General features: G+C 37.8%; 2 protein-coding genes across 4 annotated transcripts in view; one reads left to right on the top strand and one right to left on the bottom strand.

Moving 5' to 3' along the window:
• Positions 1–1681: 1681 nt before the first annotated feature.
• ndufa7 (NADH:ubiquinone oxidoreductase subunit A7) lies at positions 1682–12989 on the bottom strand. 2 transcript variants are annotated; one of them, XM_053680155.1, is made up of 4 exons: positions 12796–12989; positions 11146–11195; positions 2494–2628; positions 1682–1905 (listed from the first exon to the last, which is right to left on the bottom strand). In XM_053680155.1, the coding sequence occupies exons 1-4, from the start codon at positions 12844–12846 to the stop codon at positions 1818–1820; spliced, it is 324 nt and encodes a 107-aa protein (XP_053536130.1). In that variant the 5' UTR covers positions 12847–12989; the 3' UTR covers positions 1682–1817. The 2 variants fall into 2 exon arrangements, with proteins under 2 accessions (XP_053536130.1, XP_017322640.1); XM_017467151.3 differs by lacking the exons at positions 1682–1905; positions 2494–2628 and adding exons at positions 9804–10028; positions 10574–10711 and having other exon boundaries at positions 12796–12954.
• A 1504-nt stretch (positions 12990–14493) lies between these two features.
• The window catches only part of kank3 (KN motif and ankyrin repeat domains 3), a 21746-nt gene continuing 9441 nt past the window's right edge, over positions 14494–26798 (top strand). Inside the window, exon 1 of one of the 2 annotated variants that reach the window (XM_017467152.3) lies at positions 14494–14658. The gene's annotated coding sequence lies outside the window, so the exon portion shown is untranslated. Of the gene's footprint in view, positions 14659–23795; positions 23902–26798 lie in introns of those variants that run through there. The other variant, XM_053680154.1, reaches the window with a different exon arrangement.

The raw sequence follows: 26798 nt of genomic DNA, 5'->3' as shown, positions 1-26798 counted from the left end.
AAATTTCAGTGGTAATATAATTTCCTGGACATGCCATTATTTGAAAATTACCTGGGTGGTCATAGCTTAACACCACCTGGTCATTGATTATTTTCCTGTTTTGTTCCTTGCTTAATGAGCATGTAATATAATTCCCATTTCCCTGGTTAATAATTTTCCAAGATTAAACATGACCACAGATTTAGGTTTAATGTTGGTGGAGATTTAGGGTGAATATTTGTATACAGGTTATACAAGTTCTTTTTTTCATACATCATTCATTTTCAGCAGATTAGTGGCAATGATTCATGCCTATTTTTATATATTTGAATACACACACACACACACACACACACACACACACACACACACACACACACACACACACACACACACACACACACACACTCACACACATACGCACATGTATATATATGTATGTATTTTATAAAATTATTTAGCTTCAATAACAATCTCAAATAAAACTGCACGAGCAATGCAAAATAATGTAATATGATGTGGTGATGTGCCATAAGACTCACATTTGTGATTTAGTTGTTTTTCTTAGCCAATTCAAGTGTCTTTGAACACAAACCAACTAAACAAAAGTATACAAATAAGTTGCAAGTGAGTTTCCTAAATGCTATGAAGTGTACTGCTGAAATTATGTTATATAATTTTTTTGCAATATTTCCACTTGCACTGTATATTATTTTTTGATACGGATGAACTTGGACACTGGGAAATATCCGACAGCTTGAATTGTCTAAAAGGAATTTTAGAACTTTTGATATGGCTTTTTTTCAACCCATTTTTTCTCTTGGCTTTTGCAGTGTAAGGTGATCTCGAAAAGGTGTCTTGAAAGGCACCCGAAATAACATTTATTATGATTATGGTTAGTATTTTTACATATAGACAAAGCTGAATCTCAATTGGTGAAAAAAATGTGTAAAAAACTGACATCTTACCAAGTCAAAATTATTTTGAATATAATCAAATATATCTAGTATTTCCTATTATAATTTTACATTAAAACAAATGGTATTTGTTTATATTAAACAAAAGATTATTAACCTATTGTGAGACATTTTTACATTTCATTTATAAATGATGCAAAACGTCTTCTTTCTAGAAATAAATGCTTAAAAGGAGCTAAATTATCTGTCAATAGAATAAGACTATTTCAAGCATGGAAGGAGTAAAAATGTTTAGAAATAATTAAATAATGTTATACATAGTTTTTGTAATCTTATAATAGGAAATGCTAGATATATTTGATTATATTCAAGATATTTTGACTTGTAAAGGTGTCTTTTTTTTTTTTTGCAATGTATCTAGGTTTAATCCTCAGAAAACCTGCTGTTCGACTCATAATTAATTGTCTATTGCTGTTTTCATCATATTTTTTATATACTGTGTCTTGCTCTATTTATATGAAAGATTAATTTCCAGTGTGGTGGAAAATATTCTATTACTAAAGCTTTAAATCATCCCCATTGTTGCAGATAAGTGACTAAGGGAATACTGCCACTGGTGGAAATTTACCAATTTACTTGTATGTATGACTCCTTTCTTAAAGTTAGGGGAAATAACTGATAAGCCGTGAATTATTCTGCGTTAAAAATCCATTCGCAAATGTATAGGCTATTTATGGCTGGTTGGTTCTGATTCTGAACAAATGAAATAAAGACAAGAAACAAGGAAAGGACAAAAAATAACTTGTTCACGGATGTATATACACATAGTTTAGTTATGTATATAATTTAGCATATACATGTGAGTTATTCAAGGGAAGATAGGTAGGAACATTATTTCATGATCACACTGTGGGAGACGGTTCAGAGGTACGGCTGATCAGTGGACAGCGGGAGCTCTTTTGGCTCGGGGCCAGGAAGGACCGGACGCTTGGTCTTTGCTGGAACTTCACTGTGAACACATAAAATAAACTGATCATTTAACTGTAATAATATAGCACTAATTTAGACCTGAGATTGATCGGTTAGAGCTCGTAAGTTAGTACACATTTCGATATTCATTGCACAGCCTTCCCCTGAATTTCTTTATGCATATGAGACACAAGATCTCTTCCTGACCGTTCAAAGTGGGGATTTAGAAAAGAACGTGTATGCAAATATTACTTGGTCATAATATTTGAATATTCAACAAACCATTCAGTAAGATACAAGATACAACACATACACACACATACACACACACAAACACACCTCTAATTAGAATACTGAAATTGCTGCACGTGTATAATCCATCACAATGCCATTAAGGAACTTTGAAAAATATAAACTAGGAGTGTTGACATTTTATTATGTAAAGCAACAGAAATGTTTCTGTACATCTGTGAGACTTCCCAATAACGCAAGCAGTAACGATAACAAGTAAACATTAAACTACACTGAAAAAATGGACTTAATAGTGATGGCCGATGAAAGTCTTGTATGCAGTTATGGCAATGAAATGATTAGTGTTGGAATGTATAATTCTACCGGGTTAGCTTACCTGCCAGCTGCCAGGGCCTTCTGAGAAGACATTATAATAGTCGATGGAACAGAGTCCCGTCTTCCATCTCTGGTAAGGTAGTAGTTGGCAAACTTATGGCTGGGACCAATAGGAAGTTTAGGAGGTGGTTGAGTCCTGGAGCCAATACAATGTGAAATATTAATAAAATAAAGTAATATGTAGAACATGCACTGTCCCCTCTGAAACTACTGGAACAGCACTAAAGATATTTGGGTTTGAAATCAAAAGATGAATATGAGACGACAGACCAGAATTTCCTCATATTTACAGCTAGATGTGTTAAACAACTTAGAACATGGCACCTTTTGTTTGAATTCACACATTTTTTTTAATTGATGAAAAATATTGGAACATGTGACTGATAGGTGTTTTTTGCTGCCCAGGTGTGCCCTGCTAAACTGATTTTTTAAAGAATTAATAGCTCTGAATGTCTACTCTTGGTTTGAGCCATAAGTTTTGGCTGTGAAGACCGCATTTGTTGTAAATAAAAAAAAAGGATAAACCAACATGAAAGCCAGAGAGCTGTCTTTGGGAAAAAACCAAGCCATTTTGAAGCTGAGAAAAGAGGGAAAATTTATAAGAGCCATTGCACAAACATTGGGCATAACCAATACAACAATTTTGGAATGCCCTGAAAAAGAAAGAAACCACTAGTGTACTAACAACCAGACATGGAACAGGTCTGCCAAGGAAAACAACAGCAGGTGATGACAGAAACATTGTGAGAGATGTAAATATGAGGACATGAAAGCAGAAATCCCGATCTATTGTCTCATATTTACCTTTTGATCTCAAACTCAAATGTCTTCAATGGATAATGAAAACGATAGAATTGGCCTTGCTGGTCCAATACTGTTGGAGTGGACTGTACAACCTGTATGAATAACTTACAGAGCTTTATAACTTTGCCACTGTGACTACATTTAGCATGTTTGACTTGCACTGTTATATTTACATGGTTTTTCCAAATCAGATTATGAATTTCTTAGTTTAAGTAAGCGTAAGAACAATTAAAGCCCACATCAGCGGAGATATAATAAAGCATAATAATTAGGTAACCTAAAACCACACGCAGTACAAGAAATACAAATAGGTACTGACACCCTAATATGAGTGTCAATTTGCATGGTTTAAGTAGTTCTGCACATGAGTGTGTGCTCTAACACACCTGCATTAACTTGGGAAGAGATGTTAATTAGCTGAATAGATGAATCGGGTGTGTTGGGAGCAGGGAAAACACTCAAATGTATAGGACAGGGGGTTTCTGGGACCAGGGTTGAGAACCTGTGCATTAGTGTATGACAGAACCAGACTGAAGGACTGTTTCTTTGGTTATTCATGTGCTGCAGTAAGAGTTGCTATGTTACACTCCAGTCACAAGATGTCAGCATAGAGCTGAGGTGGGCACAAAACTGAGATGGGCTGAGTCAGAGTGCATTTAGATTCAAAAAGGCAATGGTGTGCAAAACCTATATTAGCTTGTTGCAATTTCTTCGTAACGCAGCTGAAGCTTTGCCTGCAGATTCCGCTGTGGAGAGAACAATTAGGAAAAAATCATGATTAAGGTTGCATAAGGTTCTCAATTCATATTATTTAGAGTGCAAGCTTTGCCTACCCAAGGCCCACCCTATCATTGCCTTCACACCACTGTGAGGTCTGTTACTCCTCTGCAATTCATTATAGTGTTGTAGGTATTTTGAGCAAATCTCAGCATCAACAACTATGAAGCCAAGGCAGTAATGTATTTATTACATGGCCATTTGCTTTGCACCAGGGAATAATAAATCAGAGATTCTGCAAGGGTGACCCGCAGCCTACATTTCCTGGGACATTCCCAACAGTTGAACATTGGTGCCACACTGATCTGTTCCTTCAGATTAGAAACAATTGCGCTGCATGTGCTGTCTTTCAAGAAAGTGGTTCTCAAAGGGACCTTTATAGGACTGTAATAATTTTTGATACAGGAAATCAAGGCCCAGCGTGATCCAAGTTATTACATTTATTGATGACTTTTTCTAGTTATTACCTTGTGTGACTGCTTAATAACTCAAACATAGGCACAAACCTAAAGTGTTATGTTGATGGAAAGTCCAGGAATTAAAAAAAAAAAATCATCTTCATCTGTGATGAAGTAATAAATAGTCAGAATTACTGTATACATTTGAATAATAATGAGAGCACAGTGCACATTTGGATAATTGTTAAATACTTGGATCATGTTTATAAAATAAATCTATGCTGATGGGGCTGATGAAATTTATTTTAAAAGTGGTCCCTGGATGCAAAACAAACAAACAAACAAAAAACTACTTACTGGAGAACCAATACTTTATGGCAGTTAAAATGTAATTATTTAGTTGCATGCTGCCATTTTATGTAGTTGTGTTGGCCAGTTCAAATGTCTCAAGTAGAAAACTGATGTTGGGCCATCGTTAGGGCCAAAAATTGGGTGCCAATGCTTGCCCAATGAAGTTTTGCTAGCTGGGACCAAGATGGACTTTTAGCCAACTTCAAATCTACAATGGATATGAAAAACACTCCTTTCTCAGTGCTGAATCAGTGTTTGGACAACTCTGGCACTGTTGTTATTAAAAGGGCTCCTTTGTTAATGTTGTATGGGGAGGACCAACATAACTAACCAACGTAACATAGAAAAAGTAAAAAGCAAAATTCAAGAGGCAGCCTAAGAACACACAAGTCACCATTGCTCCTTGTGATGAATGTACATCGATATGGTGAACAGAGCAGTGGTCATGTCAGGAAATTAGACCGACTTTGGAAAATGGCAAACTTTACATAATCCACTTTGCATTTTGGAGGCAAATACCATTTTGCATGTGCCGCCTTCCAGATGTACTGACCGAACACTTTGAAGAAACTTGATACAACATGTAGGTCAAGTCGTTTATCCATATATGTTTATTTTTTCTCCCTGACCTTGCAGCTGTTTGATCGTGTGACAATGTGGCCTAATTTGCAATTTGGAGGCAAGTGTTGTTTTGCATACACCTCCACTTGGGAGATACTTGACACGTTCCTCAATTCATGAGTCACAATATACTGATATACTGGACATATCAACTACTTCAACTCAAAGCTGACTCTTGATTGTGGGAGTACACTGAACATCTGGAGGTTTCTTTTAAAAGCCATAGTTGTAATCAGTTTTTCAAAACAAGTACAACCCCAATTCTGAAAAAGTTGGGACAGTATGGAAAATGCAAAAACAACCAAACAAACAAAAAGAGTAATTTGAAAATTAAATTCACCCTGTACTATATTGAGAACACATTATTAATGCATTATTTTATGCTTTACTTTGTGATTTTAATTTATTTTTGAAAATATACACTAATTTCAAATCTGATGACTGCAACACACTCCAAAAAAGTTGGCCACAGGTGTAGTCAGTTTTACAAAACAAGTAGAACCAAAGCTGAACCTACCAAATAATCGCTTCTTTTCAAACTATCAACCACAGAGAAACGCTAAGCTAACGTTTAGCACACCGGTAAAAGCACACTTGCTACGCCATGCAGACACATTAGTGGTTTATATGTAATCATTAAGGCGTCATGGTTTCTTTGAACCATGTACATCATTATCACATTGTTGTTTGGGCGGCTGTGGTTCAGGTGGTAGAGCGGGTTGTCCACTAATCGTAGGGTTGGCAGGTTGATTCCCGGCCCACATGACTCCAGATGCTGAAGTGTCCTTGGGCAAGACACTGAACCCCAAGTTGCTCCCGATGGCAAGTTAGCGCCTTGCATGGCAGCTCTGCTACCACTGGTGTGTGAGTGTGTAGGTGTGTGTGAATGGGTGAATGAGACACAATGTAAAGCACTTTGGAAAAAAGTGCTATATAAGTGCAGACCATTCACCATTATTACAGGGTGCATTATTAATTCCTAACTAATAGTACGTTAATTGACATAATTCTTTTATTAATCACAATTTTAAAAAATCATCTTTTCACTGTCAATTTTACAGCATGTGTGAAAGTAAATGGCAATGCAGCATACAGCATATCAACAAACAGTTTGCCAGAACACATATATTTTTATAACACCGTGCTGTTGAATTTTCGATTCTGATTGGTCACAAGGTGTTGATTAAATTTCTCTAACAGCAGCTCTTAGAGTCATTCAGGCTGCAAGGTTTATATTAATGCTCTCTTTTTTAAATAAGTTATCATCTCTACAGTAAAATCTTGTGCAGGATCTAGTATGGTGGACACTCCATATCCAATTAAACTAATTTAAAAAGTGTGTCATTTTTGATGTGATAAAGTTTTGCTTGAAGAGACATTAATTTAACATTTTTGTAAGGAGTCTCCAGTGTCAGCGCTTTGTAACAGTCAGAGGAAAAGTTGTGACTTTTCCAACACCGGAAGTCTTCTGGAAGGAGTTATCTCATTAACTTCAAGGGAAAGTCAAAAGAAAGGCTGGTGGAGGAACGAATGTTCACCACTGCTATATTGAATGCAAGTGAAACCTTGTTTTGCATTTGAATGATGTTCCCAACATTAAGAGTAATTATAAGTATATGAAAGGTGTTGTTCATTAACAAATTAGTGCTGCAACCATTGGTAAATCTCTGCGGTAATATAATTTCCAGGACATGCTATTATTTGAAAATTGTCAACTTCTGGGTGGTCATGGCTTCACACCACCTGGTCACTGATTATTTTCCTGTTACAGCACGACATGTCATGTTTTGTTCCTTGCTTAATGAGCATGTAATATAATTCCCATTTCCCTGGTTAATAATTTTCCAAGATTAAACATGACCACAGATTTAGGTTTAATGTTGGTGGAGATTTAGGGTGAATATTTGTATACAGGTTATACAAGTTCTTTTTTTCATACATCATTCATTTTCAGCAGATTAGTGGCAATGATTCATGCCTATTTTCATATATTTGAATACACACACACACACACACACACACACACTTATTAAGTGCTGAAGACACCAGTTGGTTAAGTTTAGCAAGTGGAATTTTCCCACATTCATCCATTATGCATTTCTTCAGCTGCTCAACTATACGGAGCCTTCGTTGCCTTATTTTGCGCTTCATAATGCGCCACACATTCTCAATCGGAGAAAGGTCAGGACCGCAGGCAGGCCATCCTAAAACCTGCATTCTCTGATTACGCAACCATGTGCTTGTAATCCAGACAGAATGTGGTTCGGCATTGTCCTGCTCTGGGTGGCAGCATATATTGCTCCAAAATGTGTACATTTACATTTATTCATTTACGAACGCTTTTATCCAAAGCGACTTACAAATGAAGAAATATAAGGAAAGCGATATATCAAGTGGAACATATCTTTCTGCATTAATGTTGCCCTCACAGATGTGCACGATACTCATATCATGACAGACACTGGCTTTTGGACGTGACGCTGATATCAGCTTGGATGGTCCTTTTCCTCTTTGGCCTGGAGAACACGACGGCTGTTTGAAACTATTTGAAATGTTGACTCGTCAGACCACAAAACACGACTCCACCGTGCTACTGTCAATCTCAGATGAGACCGAGCCCAGAGAAGTTGGCGGTGCTTCTGGACAGTGTTGATGTTTGGCTTCTGCTTTGCATCGTAAAGCCATAACTTGCATCTGTGGATGCAGCGGCGAATGGTGTTGACTGACAAAGGTTTACCAAAGTATTCCCGAGCCCATGTCAGGATATCCATTACAGACTCATGACAGTGTTTTAGACAGTGATGTCTGAGGGATCGGAGATCACACACATTCAGAAGTGGTTTTCAGCCTTGCCCTGTATATACAGAGATTTGAGTGGATCCCTTGACTGTTAATTATATTGTGCACTGTAGAAAGTGTAGAACCGATTTGTCTTTGGGGAATGTTGTTCTCAAAGTGCTGGATTATTTGCTGATGCATCTGTTGGCAGATTGGCGAGCCCCGACCCATCCTTGCTCTTGAAGGACTAGGCCTTTTTGGAGGCTCCTTATATACTATGATTAGACGATTGCTTCATCTGTTTCACATCACCTTCTTATTTCAACTCGTCACATCGTTATTAGTCCTAAATTGCCCCTGTCCCAAAATGATGTGGTGATGTGCCATAAGACACACATTTGTGATTTAATCTCTCCAAATGACTTGCCTAAGTAAATCAAAAATGGCAAGAGCCAAGAGGAAAAAGGAAATTTTCTAACCTCAACTTTATTGCATTGAATTTTATTAGCCAAGTCAAATGACTTTGAACACGTACCAGCTAAACAGAAGTATACTAATAAGTTGCAAGTAAATGCTCTAAATGCTATGAAGTGTACTGTTATGTGATATTAATTTTTGTAATGTTTCCACTTGGACTGTATATTCTTTTTTTATTTTTAAAAAAATAATATATAATTTTTTATTTTTATTGATATGGATGAACTTGAAACTGGGAAATATCACACAGCTTGAACGGTCTAAAAGGAATGACTTTGATTTCCAACCCAGGTTTACTGGTGTCTGTTGGTGACCTTGAAAAGGTGTCTTGAAAAGCAGCCATAAATAAAATGTATTATTATTAATATTACTACATATAAACAAAGCTGAATCTTAACTGGTGAAAATAAGCAAATCTGACATCTTACCAAGTGAAAATATATTTAATAAAATACGTCTAGTATTTCCTATTATAAGATTACAATACATCAAATATCAGATTATCAGACATATTCTGAGACATTTTAACATTTCATTTCAAGCTGGAAAAAGTCTTCTTTGTAGAAATAAGTGCTTAAAAGGAGCAACATTATCTACAAACAGAACAAGACCATTTCAAGCTTGAAATTAGTAAAAACGTCTAGAAATATGGTTTATGGTAATCTTATAATAGGAAATACTAGATATATTTGACTATAAGCAAGATATTTTCACTTGTTAAGATGTCTTTTATTTCCATGTATCTAGGTTTAATCCACAGGAAACCTGCTGACTGCTAGTTACTCGTCAAGTGCTGTTTTTATCATATTTTTTATAGTGTGTCTTGCTCTATTTATACAAAAGGTTAATTTCCAGTGTGGTGGAAAATATTCTATGATTAAAGCTTTAATCTGTCACCATTTTTGCAGAAGAAATGACTCAAAAGAATGGAATACTGCCACTGGTGGAAATGTGCTAATTTACGTATGACTCCTTTCTTAAAGTGAGGGGAAATAACTGATAAGCCGTGAATTATTCTGCGTTAAAAATCCATTCGCAAATGTATAGGCTATTTATGGCTGGTTGGTTCTGATTCTGAACAAATGAAATAAAGACAAGAAACAAGGAAAGGACAAAAAATAACTTGTTCACGGATGTATATACACATAGTTTAGTTATGTATATAATTTAGCATATACATGTGAGTTATTCAAGGGAAGATAGGTAGGAACATTATTTCATGATCACACTGTGGGAGACGGTTCAGAGGTACGGCTGATCAGTGGACAGCGGGAGCTCTTTTGGCTCGGGGCCAGGAAGGACCGGACGCTTGGTCTTTGCTGGAACTTCACTGTGAACACATAAAATAAACTGATCATTTAACTGTAATAATATAGCACTAATTTAGACCTGAGATTGATCGGTTAGAGCTCGTAAGTTAGTACACATTTCGATATTCATTGCACAGCCTTCCCCTGAATTTCTTTATGCATATGAGACACAAGATCTCTTCCTGACCGTTCAAAGTGGGGATTTAGAAAAGAACGTGTATGCAAATATTACTTGGTCATAATATTTGAATATTCAGTAAGATACAACACACACACACACAATTAGAATGCTGAAATTGCTGCACGTGTATAATCCATCACAATGCCATTAAGGAACTTTGAAAAATATAAACTAGGAGTGTTGACATTTTATTATGTAAAGCAACAGAAATGTTTCTGTACATCTGTGAGACTTCCCAATAACACAAGCAGTAACGATAACAAGTAAACATTAAACTACACTGAAAAAATGGACTTAATAGTGATGGCGGATGAAAGTCTTGTATGCAGTTATGGCAATGAAATGATTAGTGTTGGAATGTATAATTCTACCGGGTTAGCTTACCTGCCAGCTGCCAGGGCCTTCTGAGAAGACATTATAATAGTCGATGGAACAGAGTCCCGTCTTCCATCTCTGGTAAGGTAGTAGTTGTTGGCAAACTTATGGCTGGGACCAACAGGAAGTTTAGGAGGTGGTTGAGTCCTGGAGCCAATACAATGTGAAATATTAATAAACTAAAGCAACATGTAGAACATGCTCTGTCCCCTCTGAAACTACTGGAACAGCACTAAAGATATTTGGGTTTGAAATCAAAAGTTGAATACGAGATGACAGACCAGAATTTCAGCTTTCATTTCCTCATATTTACAGCTAGATGTGTTAAACAACTTAGAACATGGCACCTTTTGTTTGAATTCACACATTCACACCTGTGCATTAGTGTATGACAGAACCAGACCGAAGGACTGTTTCTTTGGTTATTCATGCGCTGCAATAACAGTTGCTATGTTGCACTCCAGTCACAAGATGTCAGCATAGAGCTGAGGTGGGCACAAAACTGAGATGGGGTGCGTCAAGGTGCATTTAGATTCAAAAAGGCAATGGGTAGAAATGCAAACATGCAAAACCTATATCACCTTTTTGCAATTTCTTCGTAACGCAGCTGAAGCTTTGCCTGCAGATTCCGCTGTGGAGAGAGCAATCAGGAAAAAAAAAAAATCATGATTAAGGTTGCATAAGGTTCTCAATTCATATTATTTAGAGTGCAAGCTTTGCGTACCCAAGGCCCACCCTATCATTGCCTTCACACCACTGTGAGGTCTGTTACTCCTCTGCAATTCATTATAGTGTTGTAGGTATTTTGAGCAAATCTCAGCATCAACAACTATGAAGCCAAGGCAGTAATGTATTTATTACATGACCATTTGCTTTGCACCAGGGAATAAATCAGAGATTCTGCAAGGGTGACCCGCAGCCTACATTTCCTGGGACATTCCCAACAGTTGAACATTGGTGCCACACTGATCTGTTGCGTCAGATTAGAAACAATTGCGCTGCATGTGCTGTCTTTCAAGAAAATAGTTCTCAAAGAGACCTTCAGGGGACCGTTTTTTTTTTTTTTAATACATGAAATCATGGCCCCACGTGATCCAAATTATTACATTTATTGATGACTTTTTCTAGTTATTACCTTGTGTGACCGCTTACTAACTCAAAACGTACACACAAACGTACACATGAAGTGTTATGTTGATGGAAAGTCCAGGAATAAATAATAAAAAAAAAGTCAGAATTACTGTATACATTTGAATAATAATGAGAGCACAGTGCACATTTGGATAATTGTTAAATACTTGGATCATGTTTATAAAATAAATCTATGCTGATGGGGCTGATGAAATTTATTTTAAAAGTAGTCCCTGGATGCAAAACAAACAAACAAACAAACAAACAAACAAACAAACAAACAAAAAACACCTTACTGGAGAACCAATGTTTTATGGCAGTTAAAATGTAATTATTTAGTTGCATGCTGCCATTTTATGTAGTTGTGTTTGCATGTTGAAACGTCTCAGGTAGAAAACTGATGTTGGGTCATTGTTAGCCATGCCACTGGGCCAAAAATTGGATGCCAATGCTTGCTCAGTGTAGTTTTGCAAGCTGGGACCAAGATGGACTATTTAGCCAACTTCAAATCTACAATGGATATGAAAAACACTCCTTTCTCAATGCTGAATCAGTGTTCGGACAACTCTGGCATTGTTGTTATTAAAAGGGCTCCTTTGCTAATGTTGCATGGGGAGGACCAACATAACTACTGAACATTAGTTTGCTACCTGGGGTGTATGCTAAACGTGGGCCAGAACTCAGCTGTTATTTGGATGTCCCACATTGTCCTGCAAACACTGAATAACACTCATCTGGACACCCTATATTCTTCATATATAACCCTGTCCTATACATAAGTATGCAGTGACACCCCTGAGTCTGCTCTTGTCCCACTTTTTGACAGCCCATTTCTAAAGACCTAAACATTCATTCTCTCTCTCTCTCTCTCTCTCTCTCTCTCTCTCTCTCTCTCACACACACACACACACACACACACATCACAAGTATTATTAGTAGCATGTTAGCAGTAATAACACAGTGAATCCTGTGTGGCAATAGCACGGTGCTAACCGTGTTTTTGTATCTACCAGAAATACTGCTCTGATTTAGAAATTATACACGTTTCTGACTATCAGTACATGTCAGTACATACTCAGACAGCTGGTTAGATCGCTTACCCCCGCCAAAAAGTTCCTTAATCTCTGAATAAACGTAGTCGCAGTCGCCATAGCTGATGTCAAGGTGAAAAATATATGTTCTGCACTGCTTCTGTTCCGGGATCAGTTCTGCGTTTAGGAACCCCGCCTAACAGCAGTACGTATTTCGTTGCAACTGATCTGACATCAGTCACAAGCACTTATTTCTTATTCCAGCTAGGGCTGGAAGTAGAATTTCTTCTTCGTGCCTCAGAGCGGTGACGTTCAGAAGTAAACAGTGAATTTATCGCCACCTATCGCTTCACGAGAAAACAGACCTCGCGCTTTTATCGGGCCTGTTGTTTTAGCGGCAAGGTTCTAATACTTTTAGGAATTTACAGGTTTTCATTTTAATCAGCTTAGCAGTAAACTGTCGTGCCTACAAGAATAAGGACAACATCGACCTACTGATAAATGCGTTTCTTGTTTTACAGAGAAATAGCATTATTTATTATACCATTATAAGAACAAATTTTCAGTAAAAACTGACTGCTAGACCGTTCACACCTACATTTCTACACTAGACTAAATAAACAACGATTTGACTTACTTGACAATGTTTTACGCTTTAGCGTTTCTTGGAAATTTGACCAATTGAAACCATGGTTAAACGTTAAACATCAAACTGAGAACTTAAACGAATTACTTTAGCATAACAAAACTGTCCATAGTTCAGTGACTCCAGTTTTCTGAACACAATACAGTTTGTCTTCTGTAGCGAATTCTCTGTTATGCTTTATCCAATAAAATGCATTTATATAAACTATTTAGTATTGAACTGGAGACCAGTTACAGGGCTAATGACCTTAGGTCAGAATGAGAAGAGTTTTCACAGACTTTTCATTTTGTTTACCCATTCGGGTCTGATTATCAAACTGATGAGATGGCTTGTTAAAAACAAACAAACAAACAGACAAACCATTAATGACCACAACCAAGTGTTTAAAGATGAATGGACAATAAAGTATATCCATCCATCCATCCATTTTCCATACCACTTATCCTACACAGGGACCTGGGGAAGCCTAGAGCCTATCCCAGTGAAACTGGGGCACATGGTGAGGGACACCCTGGACGGGGTGCCAACCCATTGAAAGTACAATCGCACACCCATTCACACAGTATGGGCAATTTGGAAATGCAAATCAAGGAGGTGGAATTTGAGCCCCCAACCCCTGAGGTGTGAGGCAAACGTGCTGAGCACTAAGCCACAGTGCTTAGTAAAGTATATCATTTATTATAATTTCTATTCATTTATGGTTCTGAAATTTAAAACAAATATCTGTTCAGAATCTGTGGTGCTAATCAAAAGTAACGTCAAGTGGCAGTGCAAAACAAAACCAACTTGAAATGCCTTAATTATAACCATAAACAACGCATTACCGACTGTTGTCACCATTCAGTAATTGTAATAGGAACTTTACAAGTGTTATAAGTGTAAATACTCGTGATATAAACCAAACTACCACATCCAGTGTAAACAAAAATCATATCAGTATCCTACATATGTTTGTTTGTTTGTTGATTTATTAAAAAAAATTCATTTTCAGATTTGAAACTCAGTTAAAACATCAATATCGAGGTATTGGTACAAGAGGTATCGTCGATGTATCATCTGGTATCGATATATAGTCACAGCCCTGTCTGTATGCTGTGGGATGCACCACCACCTTCATCCCTGCTCCAGAGCTTCAGCTGAACTTACTCCCGATTGGATCTTCTTTCTGTCCATCACAAGCCTATAATCAACACAAACGCTGCTTGTACGCCTAATTCCCGTCTGGAAAAAACTGAAAACACACGTTTTCTCTGGGTTTTTAAGACGAGACACGACTCACACCGTGGGTAAGACTCATTTTATTCCTCTCATTTAACGACTCGGAGAAAGTTTGACCAAAGAGTGCTAGCTTGTCGCTAACTTGAGGAACCTTACAAGCGCGAGAGCACTAACATGCCTCGCCTACGTGTTATTCTAAGGCGAATTACTTATTTATTCAGGCTGATAAATACGTTTTAGAGCAATAAAACCTTCATCCTAAACTTAGTTTCGGCTTCTCAGATAACGGGGTACTAAATATCCCGCCACCTCTTCACCTAAACGGAACCTTATCAAGTTGCCAAGTACTTAAAACCTCCAAAAATAAACCCAGCACAGTTGAACGCGAAATCTTCAGTGGAGTCGAAAACGCTCAGTTTAATATGTTTTATCACACAGCTAAAACACGAATATAGTCAAATCACCACACATAGTTTATTTGTAACCAATTTCAAGAAAACCTTCACACGGTTTCTTTTTGTTTATGGTTGTTTTGTGAGTGAACAAGGATGTCTCGAGACATTGTGATATTAGTGCGCGAGACACGAGACCCGCCCTCGTGACACTTACTTTAATTCAATTTAAGAAAAAAAAAGAAAGAAAAGAAAGTCAGGGAGTCATTGCAAATATACAACACGCCACAGTTGACTTTTTTTTTTTTTTTTTAAGAACAACTTAAAAAATATATATATATATAATAAAAAGAGAGAGACATTCTTCAGGATTAGACAATGACCACTGAAGGATAATAAGCTTTTTCAGACCTGTGCACTTGGCACATGAAGTTACAGTAAAAGGAACAATGTGTTGCATTATTTCTGGAAACAAAGAAGGCAAGTATGTCTATTAATGAGGTTAAGATGTTGACTGGAAGTAGGGAAACTGAAATTGCTTCCAAAACAGTGAGCTTGCACATGCCTCATGTCCTGTGATTCTATTTATGGTTCCTTCTGGGTTCACTGGCCTTCTCCTGCATTTCTCCTCAGCTGGGGAGAACGGATCCCTCATCTCAGATCCCCGGAGGTGGGAGTTGGGGGGGGATTTATTTCCAGCAGGTTAATTACATATACCGTTTGCAATTGCTCGTTTGGCTTACAAAGCTATTTACAACTTACAATTGAGTCAGGATCCGGTACGAGCAGTTGAAGGTTTAAGATCTTGCTCAAAGGCCCAACTCATGACCTTACGATCAGCAGTCTAAAGCCTTGCGTTACCATGTCCGGATCCGGAACGCTGGGCGTGAGGCAGGAATACACCCAGGATGGGATGGCAGTCAATTGCAGGGCACCATGTGCACACAAACACACATTGCGCCTACGTGCAATGTATCCACACACTGCTGGGTCTTTGGGAAGTGGGAGGAAACCCATGCATGCACAGACACTAACCCAAGCTAGGGATTGAACCAGGGATGCTGGAGCTGTAATGTGGAAATGCTACCCACTGCACCACCGTCATGTCCTATTTGCCCCCTACCCCTCCCCCCCAATCAGCATCAATGTGCATCAATTTGCTGTGGTCTGAATCTGAGTACGATTGTTCCCGGCGTCCCCTACAGCAGGGGTACTAGTTCCTACCACCGCCCTGCACATTTTAGTGTTTTCCCCAACTAATCTGCTTATTAACAGCACTTCCTGAGTCAAAGTGGGTGTGTTCGACTAGGGAAAATACTAATATGTGCAGGACAGGAGGTACACCAGGACCAGGGTTGCGAACCTGTGGTCTGGGAGTTGATGATACAACATGGGATTCCACCAGTTCACCAACAAAACAGCAAGAGCCTCTGATGAACCCAATGGAACAGCTTGCAATAGCCTGCCAAGTGATACATGTAACCCTGAGCTACAAGACTCATGAATCACATCAGCAGCTTACGGCACAGCGAAAGAGAGCGAGCCGAAACGTACACTCACCGGATTCAAGTAATCAGGTCGTTAACACATTTTGTACTGTAGGTGTTAGACACCTGACATACGAGACCAGAAATAGAAGAATGTTTCCGACTATTTTTTTTTCACAGGTTAGAATTTTAAGATATTCTCAGGTGCACTGTTGTATGGTCACTTTCACGTTTATGCAATTAGCAGTTCTGGTTTTATAGCTTTCGTAGGTTTTTAATTCTGCTTAGTGTTTGTGCGGTGCCCTGAAACATTGTGTGCTTCTATTTACTTGTAGCAGTTTATCCTCTCATTTCCTCCTTGCTTTAGCTCTGTTTAATGAGGGACTCACTCAACACGCTAAGTACCTCGTATCTTTTACTGGAGACACTTTTTAAGTTTGTTCCAGAAATAGTTTCCACGCTCACTGTTTTGCACACTTGGCGCTTGCTATGTTTTCATCTTTTCATATCATGAATAAAGCACAATCATGAGTTTCTGGGCATCTGTCTTTTATAGAAAGGATGTTTCTTAGAAATTCTTCAGAAATGTGAATAATGTCCATTTTTCAGAAAACCTCCTGCCATGAGTATTATGTGCTGATGGAACATCTGCTTTTAGCTCTGATACTACACTTATTTTATGACAGAATTATTCACTTGTTTTCTTCTTTAATAACTTCTGTGGCCACAAAGTGTTTATTAGCTGGAATGTTTGCAGCTGTGGAAACAAGAATATTTCCTAGGGAAATAGATGTAACTACACTTTTTTTTTTTTTTTTAATTAAGATGGAAGTGTAATAGTGTAAAGCTTAATTCAGAATGATTAAACATGAACTTCCTGTTGCTTGGTATAGGTCTGACAGAAATCATCGGTAGTCAGTGCATTTTGAATTCCCAAAGGAAGAGGTCGTGAAGGTGTGTTACTGAATCAAGTCCATTTCACAGTGGTTCATTTATTTTAATACATTATGTGGCTTTTTAAAACAATGCAAGCATTTTGAATCAAAGGCATTGATTCTATCTATGGGGTTGTGGATGACAATGTCATTACATTGAATGAACTAAATTGAAATTTTAGCCCTCTGTTCATAGAAGTGTAGCCTTAGCAGGTCTAAATGAATCCAGGTGAAAAGGTGGCTCATGAAATTAGTTTGGAGATCAATATTTTCTACAGAAACGAATCAAGATGTGCAATTTTGAGGTTCTTTTTGAAAGCTTTCCTACTCTGTACTAGCTACATGTCTGCAATTTTTATTCATTATATTGTTTATCGTACACATTTACTGAAGCTTTCTGGTGATGTACATTTAATCAAGCAGTGTTTCTGCATTTTACTGAACAGAAACATCCACCTTTTATCGGAAAAGCCTTGAGGGGGACTGCTAGTGTAGGAAAAAGGCAGTCCAATATAAGCCCATCTGTGTCTATATTTAACGGCTATGATTGGATTTTTAAGAAAATGCTGTGACCCAGTCATACTGCATTGTTTGAAGAGAGCCATGTGTATTGTATATCATCTGGAGGAGTTGGGCTAGAGGGGGATTTTTTACATTTTATTTTTTAATTTTATTCTTATTTTCATTCTTAATTCTTATTTCAGTCATTTGGATAATTATTAATTCATAAAACACTTTGCAATTCAGTGAGTTCAAGTGTCAGAGCCATAATTCTGGCCTGTGTGCCTGGTTTGTGCCCGGAGAAGGTTAAGTCTAACGTGTCATTGGCTGCATTCTGTGGTTTCTTGTAGCACAACATTACAAAGGGCAACGCTCATAAGAACGAGACAAAGAAAAGGCAAAAATACTTGAGATATTTGTGTAGGAAGTACGGTTGTTCCTAAAAGTAGATATTTTATCTTGTCTTTTTAATTCCAGGCTACTTTGCAGTAACGGCGTTATGCTGATGATCAAAAGGTTAAGAGCTTGAATCCTGGCACTGAGCAAGGGGCCTTACCTCCTGAAAAATCAAAGAAATTCACTTAGTAATATTCTATTCCAAGCCTTTACCATCCTGTATTTTTCACAATTTATAATATAAGACTGTTGCAACATGTGAACATTTTTTATCATATGTCAGTAACATAAGTGTGTAACTTGCACACTTATTGCAATGCGTAAGTCATGCTTGAACTATATTTAATAAACGATAATTTCTGTGTATTTTCACGTATATTTCACTTCTGTTGTTCCACTGAGTCAGAGTCACTCGATGTTGTTGAGGAACTAGCAGGGGGGAAGACCAGTGGAGGAATTTGTCCTTTTTTTTTTTTTAAAACACTAGTGCAGCGTAGGGAAGGGAGAAGGACTAAAATAGCAAATTCACTCTTCACTGTAGCATCACACACAATCTGCCCTTATAATTAAATATGTGTAATGCTAACTCGTAAAATAAATGAAATTGAGGAGTTTCTCTCATGATCACATTTGTCAATCAAGTGAGCCTTAGTTTGGAAAAACCTGTTCTAATATAATCATAGATATACAGAAAGCATAGTGAACAAAATATTTATACATTGTAAATTCATGCGTCTAAGGTGTGCTAAAATGGAAGTTAATTGCAGAACAGTTACATAGTGTAATGAATTAATATTTTCCAGTAATTGTATTAAACCTTGACTTTGTGTTAAGTGTACTTAATCGGTCCGAAATGGAGCTGCTCCAAGTATATTTCAGTATGCTTTAAATATACAGTATATGTATGTACTAGAACATTGTGTTGTCTTGAATATCTTGATAAAAAAAAACAGGCGGTATGTGTCAATATCGCCCCATGAAGCCCATACTGGGATGTGTCTCCTGCGTAGTGTATACTCTTATGATACTGTATGTGTTTTAATCCATGATTAAAAAATCCATGATTCATATATGCACAAGTAATTATTTTTACAATTGCACTACTGTTCCACTTTATAATAGAAATGTAATAAGTAAGAAATAATACACGAAAGGACTTGCCGTTATAGGAAAATAAAAAGCAGCGGGGGTGGTGTGATGTACCTGTCATAGGACACTTAAAACCAGCGGTGATATGACTGTAGTTAACGAACCAGCTTTAGCTGAGTGGAAACGTGTTCCCACCCTCTCGTCATATACGTAAGACACGCATCATTTTACCGTCATGTGCGTCTAAATGAAACCTGCTGTGATTTGTACATGTGAGCCAAGATCTGAGAAATGAATTCAATAGACTTTAGTGAAGCTGGGATGGAGGTGCTTGTGTCCAAGCTGCTGAAAATAAGTGTGTTTTTTGAAAGCCACAAAAATGGTATAAATGTGCACACGAATGAAAACTTTAACTAAACCGCCAACACTGTCCCCACAGTTTAAAAGGAGGAAAAGGAAGGTCCAAGTCATTTGCCCTTTGCAATCCTTTTTTTTTTATTAAAATAAATGTTGTCATGTAGGTGTATACTGTGTGTGTGTGTGTGTGTGTGTGTGTGTGTGTTATATATAAAATACTGTATGTGTATAAAGTCATGTGTAAAAATTAGCACACCCCGTGGAAATTTGACATATTTGGACAAGCAAACATTTTGATCATCTTTAAAACGGTGCATATTAATAAAGTTGATGTACTTGAACAAAACCAGAAGGAAAATTATACCACAAGGAGACAGCAGAAATAACGTCTTGTAGGCATTTTGCATAATTGTCCACCAGGCTTGCTGGGATTTTTGACCACACAACATTCTTTCAGTTGCAAGATGTTTGAGGATTTTTGTTTTTTTTTTGCATGTAATCCCCCCCCCCAGCATTTCAATGGGATTCAAATCTGGGCTTTAATTAGTCCATTCCATGACCATCCATTTCTTCTTTTTGATCCATTCCTTGGTGTATTTGCTGGTGTGCGTAGGATCATTATGCTGTTGAAAGGTCCCCTTTTGGTTCAACTTTCAGACAGATGGACTCGCATTATCTTCAAGCACTCTTTAATATCATGCAGAATTCATTTTTGAATCAATGAATGCATGTTGTCCAGTCCCTGAGGCAGCAAAGCAACCCCAAACCATAACAATTCCACCACCGTGCTTCACAGTTGGTATGAGGTGCTTCTCCTGAAAAGCTGTCTTTGGTCTGTGCCAAACATGTCTGCTGTTACTGTAGCCAAACAACTGTCTTTTGATTCTTCTGTCCAGAGCACTTTATTCCAGAAGGCCTGTTATTACAAAGGCTTTTTCCTGGCACGCCTCCCATGCAGGTCAAATTTGTGCAAGCTCTTTCTGATTGTAGAAGCATGCACTTTGACACGAACAGTTTCAAGACTTGATTCAGTTTTGGGGTTCCTTAAGACTTCTTTTTGCATCAGATGGTCTGCTCCTGGACAAATTGGCAGTCGTTTGAAATCTGTACCATTTGTAGATGATTTTCCATACAGTGGAATGATGTATTTCAAATAATTTGAGATCTTTCTAAAGATCTCCAAGGCCTTGGAGAAGGCCCGAAATTGCTTCCTTTTTGAAGAACTCTTTAGATCTTGGCACGATGATGCCACACACCTCAATAGCAAAGGGAACACCAGACACTAGAAATAAGAGAGGTTCCACCTGCACTCCCAAAGCAGGTTCTAATCACTGGCACCCAGGTGTACTTACTTTTTCCATGTGACTGATATGTTGTTGTGTGTGTGGTGTTTTTTTTTTTTTTTTTTTTTTTTTTTTTTTTTTTTTTTAATTTAAATGGTGAAAATTTACAATGAAATGTCAATTTTATGTCATTTAATAGTGCATCACCTTTTATTAAGGCCGAGCCTCGCATACTGAGCCTCCCACAATTTCCTGAATGAGGTGCTGACAGGAGTATGGCATATTTAAAATAAACAAAAAGGCTAAAAGCCATGAATCAATTCAAAAGGGAACAATGAGCTAAGAAGGATTTACATCTGTGCATTCGACTTACTAAACTGACGTGACGTGAGCAGAGGTGAGTTTGACTGTACGGATACGGCAAAGACGACCTTGCGAAGGACAATGCTTGTTTGATGAATAAGGGTCACTGTCCTTTTCACTAATGACCTGCACATTGTTTAGTCACCGGGAAAAAAAAAAGATTATTCATTTTCTCTTGATAGTGGATCGATAACCCCTGCTTACATAATAAATGACAGCTGCCTTTCGCAGAAAACTAGAATAATCCCACCCACATGGTTTGTTAGGAAGCATGTTCCTGTTATGTCTACAGGTCTTGCTCTGGATGTAATGACCTTGCATTATGGTGAAGCACAAATGTGCGTGACAGAATTATCCATAATATTCAATAAAGCATGAATTTGCTCACATCAACCAATCAGGAAGAATGTGGGCTCAGCAGCAGAATCAGCACTGCCTCGATTGTGCATTTATTGTAAGATCCAGTTGGCCATTTCTACATGAAGGCACCATTTAGCTGAGCTGCTTTTACCAACAGACCCTTAAATGGTATCACACTGACTCACTTTGGCTCTTTGGACATGGAAAAACAAAAGTCCAAGATAATGTCTAGGTTTTTAACGTCATTTTCAACATGCCACATGACATTGAACAGCTGTTAGTTTTGTTAGGGCTTTCGATCAGTACTATGTTCATCTGTTTTGAGAACTGTATGGTATGGATTTATGGTCTAACGGCATGCTCGCTGCTAGATCGGCCAAAAGTAAACGTTCTGTAATATTTCCTCTGAGAGTCCTGTTTTGGCTAACCTTGCAGAAGATCTTGGCATGTAATGTGCTGTTAATGTGCATTTGTACTTTGTGTACATTGGCGTGTTGTTTGTTTGATGCTTGTGCTTCTGTGGCATACTGTACGCTATTTGCTTTATGTTCTAACTTTTGAACGTCGTTCCCCATTATGCCATTATTTACAACTTAGGAAGTCGACTTTTATATCATTTCTTTCAGCACTTGAAGCTTATCTTTGTCTGCTAAGTATTTATTGACTGAGGAATATTATAAAGTATAAAGGCTTTACCAAAGAAATCGTAAGCCAGCCTCTATCCAATGCCTCTGTACTGCTTCCAGCCCCTTTTGTAGACGGAGGACAGAACTGAAATGCAGAACAAGGAGACTTCAGAACATTTGTCAAAGAAGGAGCATAATGGTTCATTATATTATGTTCAATGTGTCCTTGTGCTGGGTAGAAAATCAAGGGCCTTTTTAAAAAAAAAAAAAAAATTAATTGTAGATGAGACTTCCACATATGAAAACTACATGCTGAAGGCATTGCTTTCTTATTGTCTGGCTTGCAAGAAATATGTGCTGGCAAAAATATAGCACTGTTTACTGAGATATATTAATATGAAAATATTAGACGATGAAATATGTAATTGTATTGTGTACCATACAATGAAAGTAAATGGAGAAATGGGGCGAATTAATATAAACCGATGATTTCACATTCCAGCTGAAACAACTACCAGAAGCATGCTGTTATAGCGGATGATATGCTATCATCCACTCTGTGATATAAATGGAATTCAATACAACGATTGTGGAAAAATCAGCTGATCTCGGGGGTGTGACGGCATACGACTGTGTGCGATTTGTGTGCTTCATTTCCTTGTTTATATATCCCGTTGTGGTTCTGAGGAAGCAGCTTGTGGCCCATTGATCAGTTGGTTGTCCGTCACAGCGCTGTAAGACAATGGGGGGCGCCCCAGGGGCCTTATCAAATCCACTTCCCTTCAGGAAACTGCAGATGTGTTGCTGTGCTAGGTTGAGTTGGAGTGTAAAGGACTAAAGTATCCATCCTTCTCTTTCTGGGCTTTGTGCATGTGCACTGATTTAAGACTTTACGACTCTGTCTCTGTTTGTGGTCAGTCGTTGTTTAAGTTCTTTAAGCTGTTAAGTTTGATCCATACCCCAACCCATACTGTCCGATTGACCACGTCCCTCTCGGGGAAGTGGAGGGAGGAACATGAGGTCGTGTTTCGAAAACATGACTCACATTAAGCCAATACTCCAGTCGAATATGTGTAATGGAGTGACGTCTCGGGCAATTCCCAGCCTCAGAATTTATTGTGATTGCAGACTGGGTTGATCATTAATGTGCTAATGCATTAAAGCTTAGATGCGCTTAGTTGCTGGAGTAATTACGTCATTAATATTTGGAACATTTCGTAAACATCATATAAATGGCTCACTTACTAACGTTAGTATTTCTGATTAATGTTCACAGTTTAAACCAAATCGGTTTAGTAGATTGGAATTTAAATTAGCCGGTGGAGGTGTGGAACACTGAGGAATGTGGTGTGTTTTTTTCTTTTTTTATTTTTTTATTTTTTTCTCCCTTCCACCCTCTCTTTCTCTTCCCTGTAATTAGGTACTTATCACCAGGCTTTGTAAACACTGTGAGACGTCTCTTCAAAGATAGTGAGATTGGGTGTTCAGCAAGCTGATAGGCCAGGAAACAAGCTGACACAGGGTAAGGTAGTCAAGCATGACCGACTCTACAGATCTACAGCACCAAGGGAGGTCATGAACCTAGTACTGCTCAAGTAACAAAGCATAATTCTGCCTTGTTACATCAGAGGAAGTAGGGTTTAAAATTGAGATTATTCAGACTGTAGCGTTCCTTTTTTCCTGAAGCTTGGCACATGTTTGCCCATTCACATTTTTTTCTGTTTATTTATTTATTTATTGTTTATATACAGCCACCTCCACTCTGTCTGTACACAAGTTACAAGTTGAAGCCTGGTCATATTAGCAGGATGTGAGCGGGAAGTTGTGGTGGAATGTGCCTAGGGCTCTCCAAAGACAGCCTGCCTGCATAACATATCCCCCCCCCCACATCTGTGTTTTTTTGTTGTGGTGTGGGGGGTGCACTCTTTCCAGTGCTGTTAATTGGAGTTCTGGTCTTCTAAAACACACAAAATGAATCGCACAGAAAATCACAAAAGAGCATTAACATAATGAGCAAAAACCCTATACGTAAAACGTTATGTTTATTAGGAAAAATGGGAAAAACTCAGCGAGATGTACTGAATTAATAATTTAAAAAAGTATCTGCCCACTGAATACATATTTAAAAAAACACTGTGGGTTAGTGCATGAGCATATAGGGTTTGGTGATTTTAATATGGATAGGGTGCAAAAAAAAAACAACAACCCCTATATAAACCAAAAGATTGGATAATGACCAAATAATGCAAAAGCTTAAACTTTGTGGGATCAGTTATACACCAAGTGAAGATGTGGCTGAGTGAAAAGTGGTCATACCAGTGAAAAACACAAAATGCAGTCAGTCCCTCCAGGATTTTACGTTTTTCTGATTGCAGGAATTAACGCAAAATCAAGCAAACTCCACAATATTCGTAGGAGCTGCAATTCCCCGCAGATTTGGGTCCTGTGTAGCCATGTGACGTCATCACAACGCACATTCTGTCAAAGCCCTCTTCGAGTCCCGTGCATCAGACATGAGTGCAGCTAAAATGTCTCATTGACCAACAAACATCACTGAGGAAGACCGTGCAAAATAATTTTGTGCAATGGAAACTTTGACAATTCAAGTAGTTTTCTGTAAAGGGGAAGAAAAAAAACTCCGCAAATTTTGAAATAAAAAAAAGTCGCAGCAAAATCGAGCATTTTTAGCCGCAACAATCACAAAAAACTCTGAAATCCTGTACGGACTGACGCAGTGCACCAAAAGGAATTGCTTTCATTAGTGACATGCGGAAAATGTTACACACTTTATTGTGCTGAAATGCAAACACTGTCCAATTATAGCACTTAGCTGTACTCGGGTGTTTTTGTAATCAAAGAACGGCTTGTGTGTCATTTTCTAGGAGGCGAAGAAAATGGCTGATTATTTCTTCATTCCTACTGCATTAATTGTTAAACCTCTGTCAGAATTAACACTGACCGCTCAGAGCACGACCTGTTAAACTCTTAGACTTCATTTCAGACAAACATTTGTCAATGAAATTCTTTCTGTGTTTTAGGACAGCATCATGCTGTAATTAACAGGTGGTTGTTCGCCTTCTCCATGGTCTCATGAAGGGTTTTAGAGGAAAAGTACATATTATGAGGGGGGAAAAAACAAACTTCTGAAGTGTACAAACTGTTAGAGAATAGGTTAGGATCAGAGTCTGAAATGAACTTTTTCATCCAACTTATTATTATTATTATTATTATTATTATTATTTATGTTTTAACCGGCCACTAAGAATTTCTACCAGCAACCTCACAAAAACAGAAACTAACACCACCGTTTTAAATGATTATAATTAATATAAACAAAAAGTTAATTTAAAATTTTAACGTGATCATAAAAAGTCATCTGCACACACACATTCATTAAATTCAAATAAGTTTACAACACTCAACTATTTAACCATACACAAGAACACCTCAATCCTTTACAAACTTCCGATAAAACATGGACATGATGCTTAGTAATAACTGCGTTCACACATCCGGGTTTTTGCTTTTTCTCCACTTCTGCTTTCAAAGTGACATGTAATGTTTGTGCAGCCAGTGGTAATCACCGACGTTGAGGGAGGAACGAGTACAACTAGACTTTAGACCTCTATTTTTCTAAGCCATACTTGTGAGAAATGTACTTGCCAAAAGCGTCAGATGACCAGATAATTTTACATGCCAGTGACGCTGACTATCACAGTTAGTTTATGGAGTAAGTTCAGGGGCAGAATGGCTATCAGGAAGTTGGGGAGTTTTCCCAGTGGGACACAACATTTTCCCCTCTCTCTCATGCATACTCTCTAACAAGTGACACACACACTCTCACACATGCAGCGTAGCAGAGACCCTGCTTTTGATTGGTTCAGTCTGTCTAAACCAATAAGGCTGAGCATTCTTTTATATTATCCTTTATTTAGAACTAGTTTGTCGTGCTGTTGTTTTGTCTCAGAAAATTCGTTAAGGTCCATATAGTGAAATGTATTATGGCAGGAGATGACTAAATTAAATAGAGGAGTGAGATTCATCCTGGTGCGATAAACTGATTCTACCAAGCTTAACAGTAGCTAGCTACAATGGATATAAAAAGTCTAATCACCCCTGTTAAAACGGCAGGTTCTTGTGATGTGAAAAAAATAAATTAGATAAATCATGTCTGAACTTTTTACACCCTCGATGTGAAATTACAATGTATAATAATTACAAGGAAAAACAATCAGAAACATTTTATGGAAAAATAGGATCAATTAAAAAAAGTTATAAGAACCTTGTTGTATAAGTGAGCATGATTGGGGATGTATCTTTGTTCAGAATGAACCAATCACATTCAATCTCATGTTCAAAAGTAATTTGCATACAGTCGGCATCAATGAAATTATTCTGATTAATGCCAAATAAAGACCA

The sequence above is a fragment of the Ictalurus punctatus genome, chromosome 5, assembly GCF_001660625.3.
Source record: "Ictalurus punctatus breed USDA103 chromosome 5, Coco_2.0, whole genome shotgun sequence".
In the NCBI taxonomy this organism is placed as follows: domain Eukaryota; kingdom Metazoa; phylum Chordata; class Actinopteri; order Siluriformes; family Ictaluridae; genus Ictalurus; species Ictalurus punctatus.
Note: the sequence above shows the minus strand (reverse complement) of the source record. Positions and strands in the feature narration are given on the sequence as shown.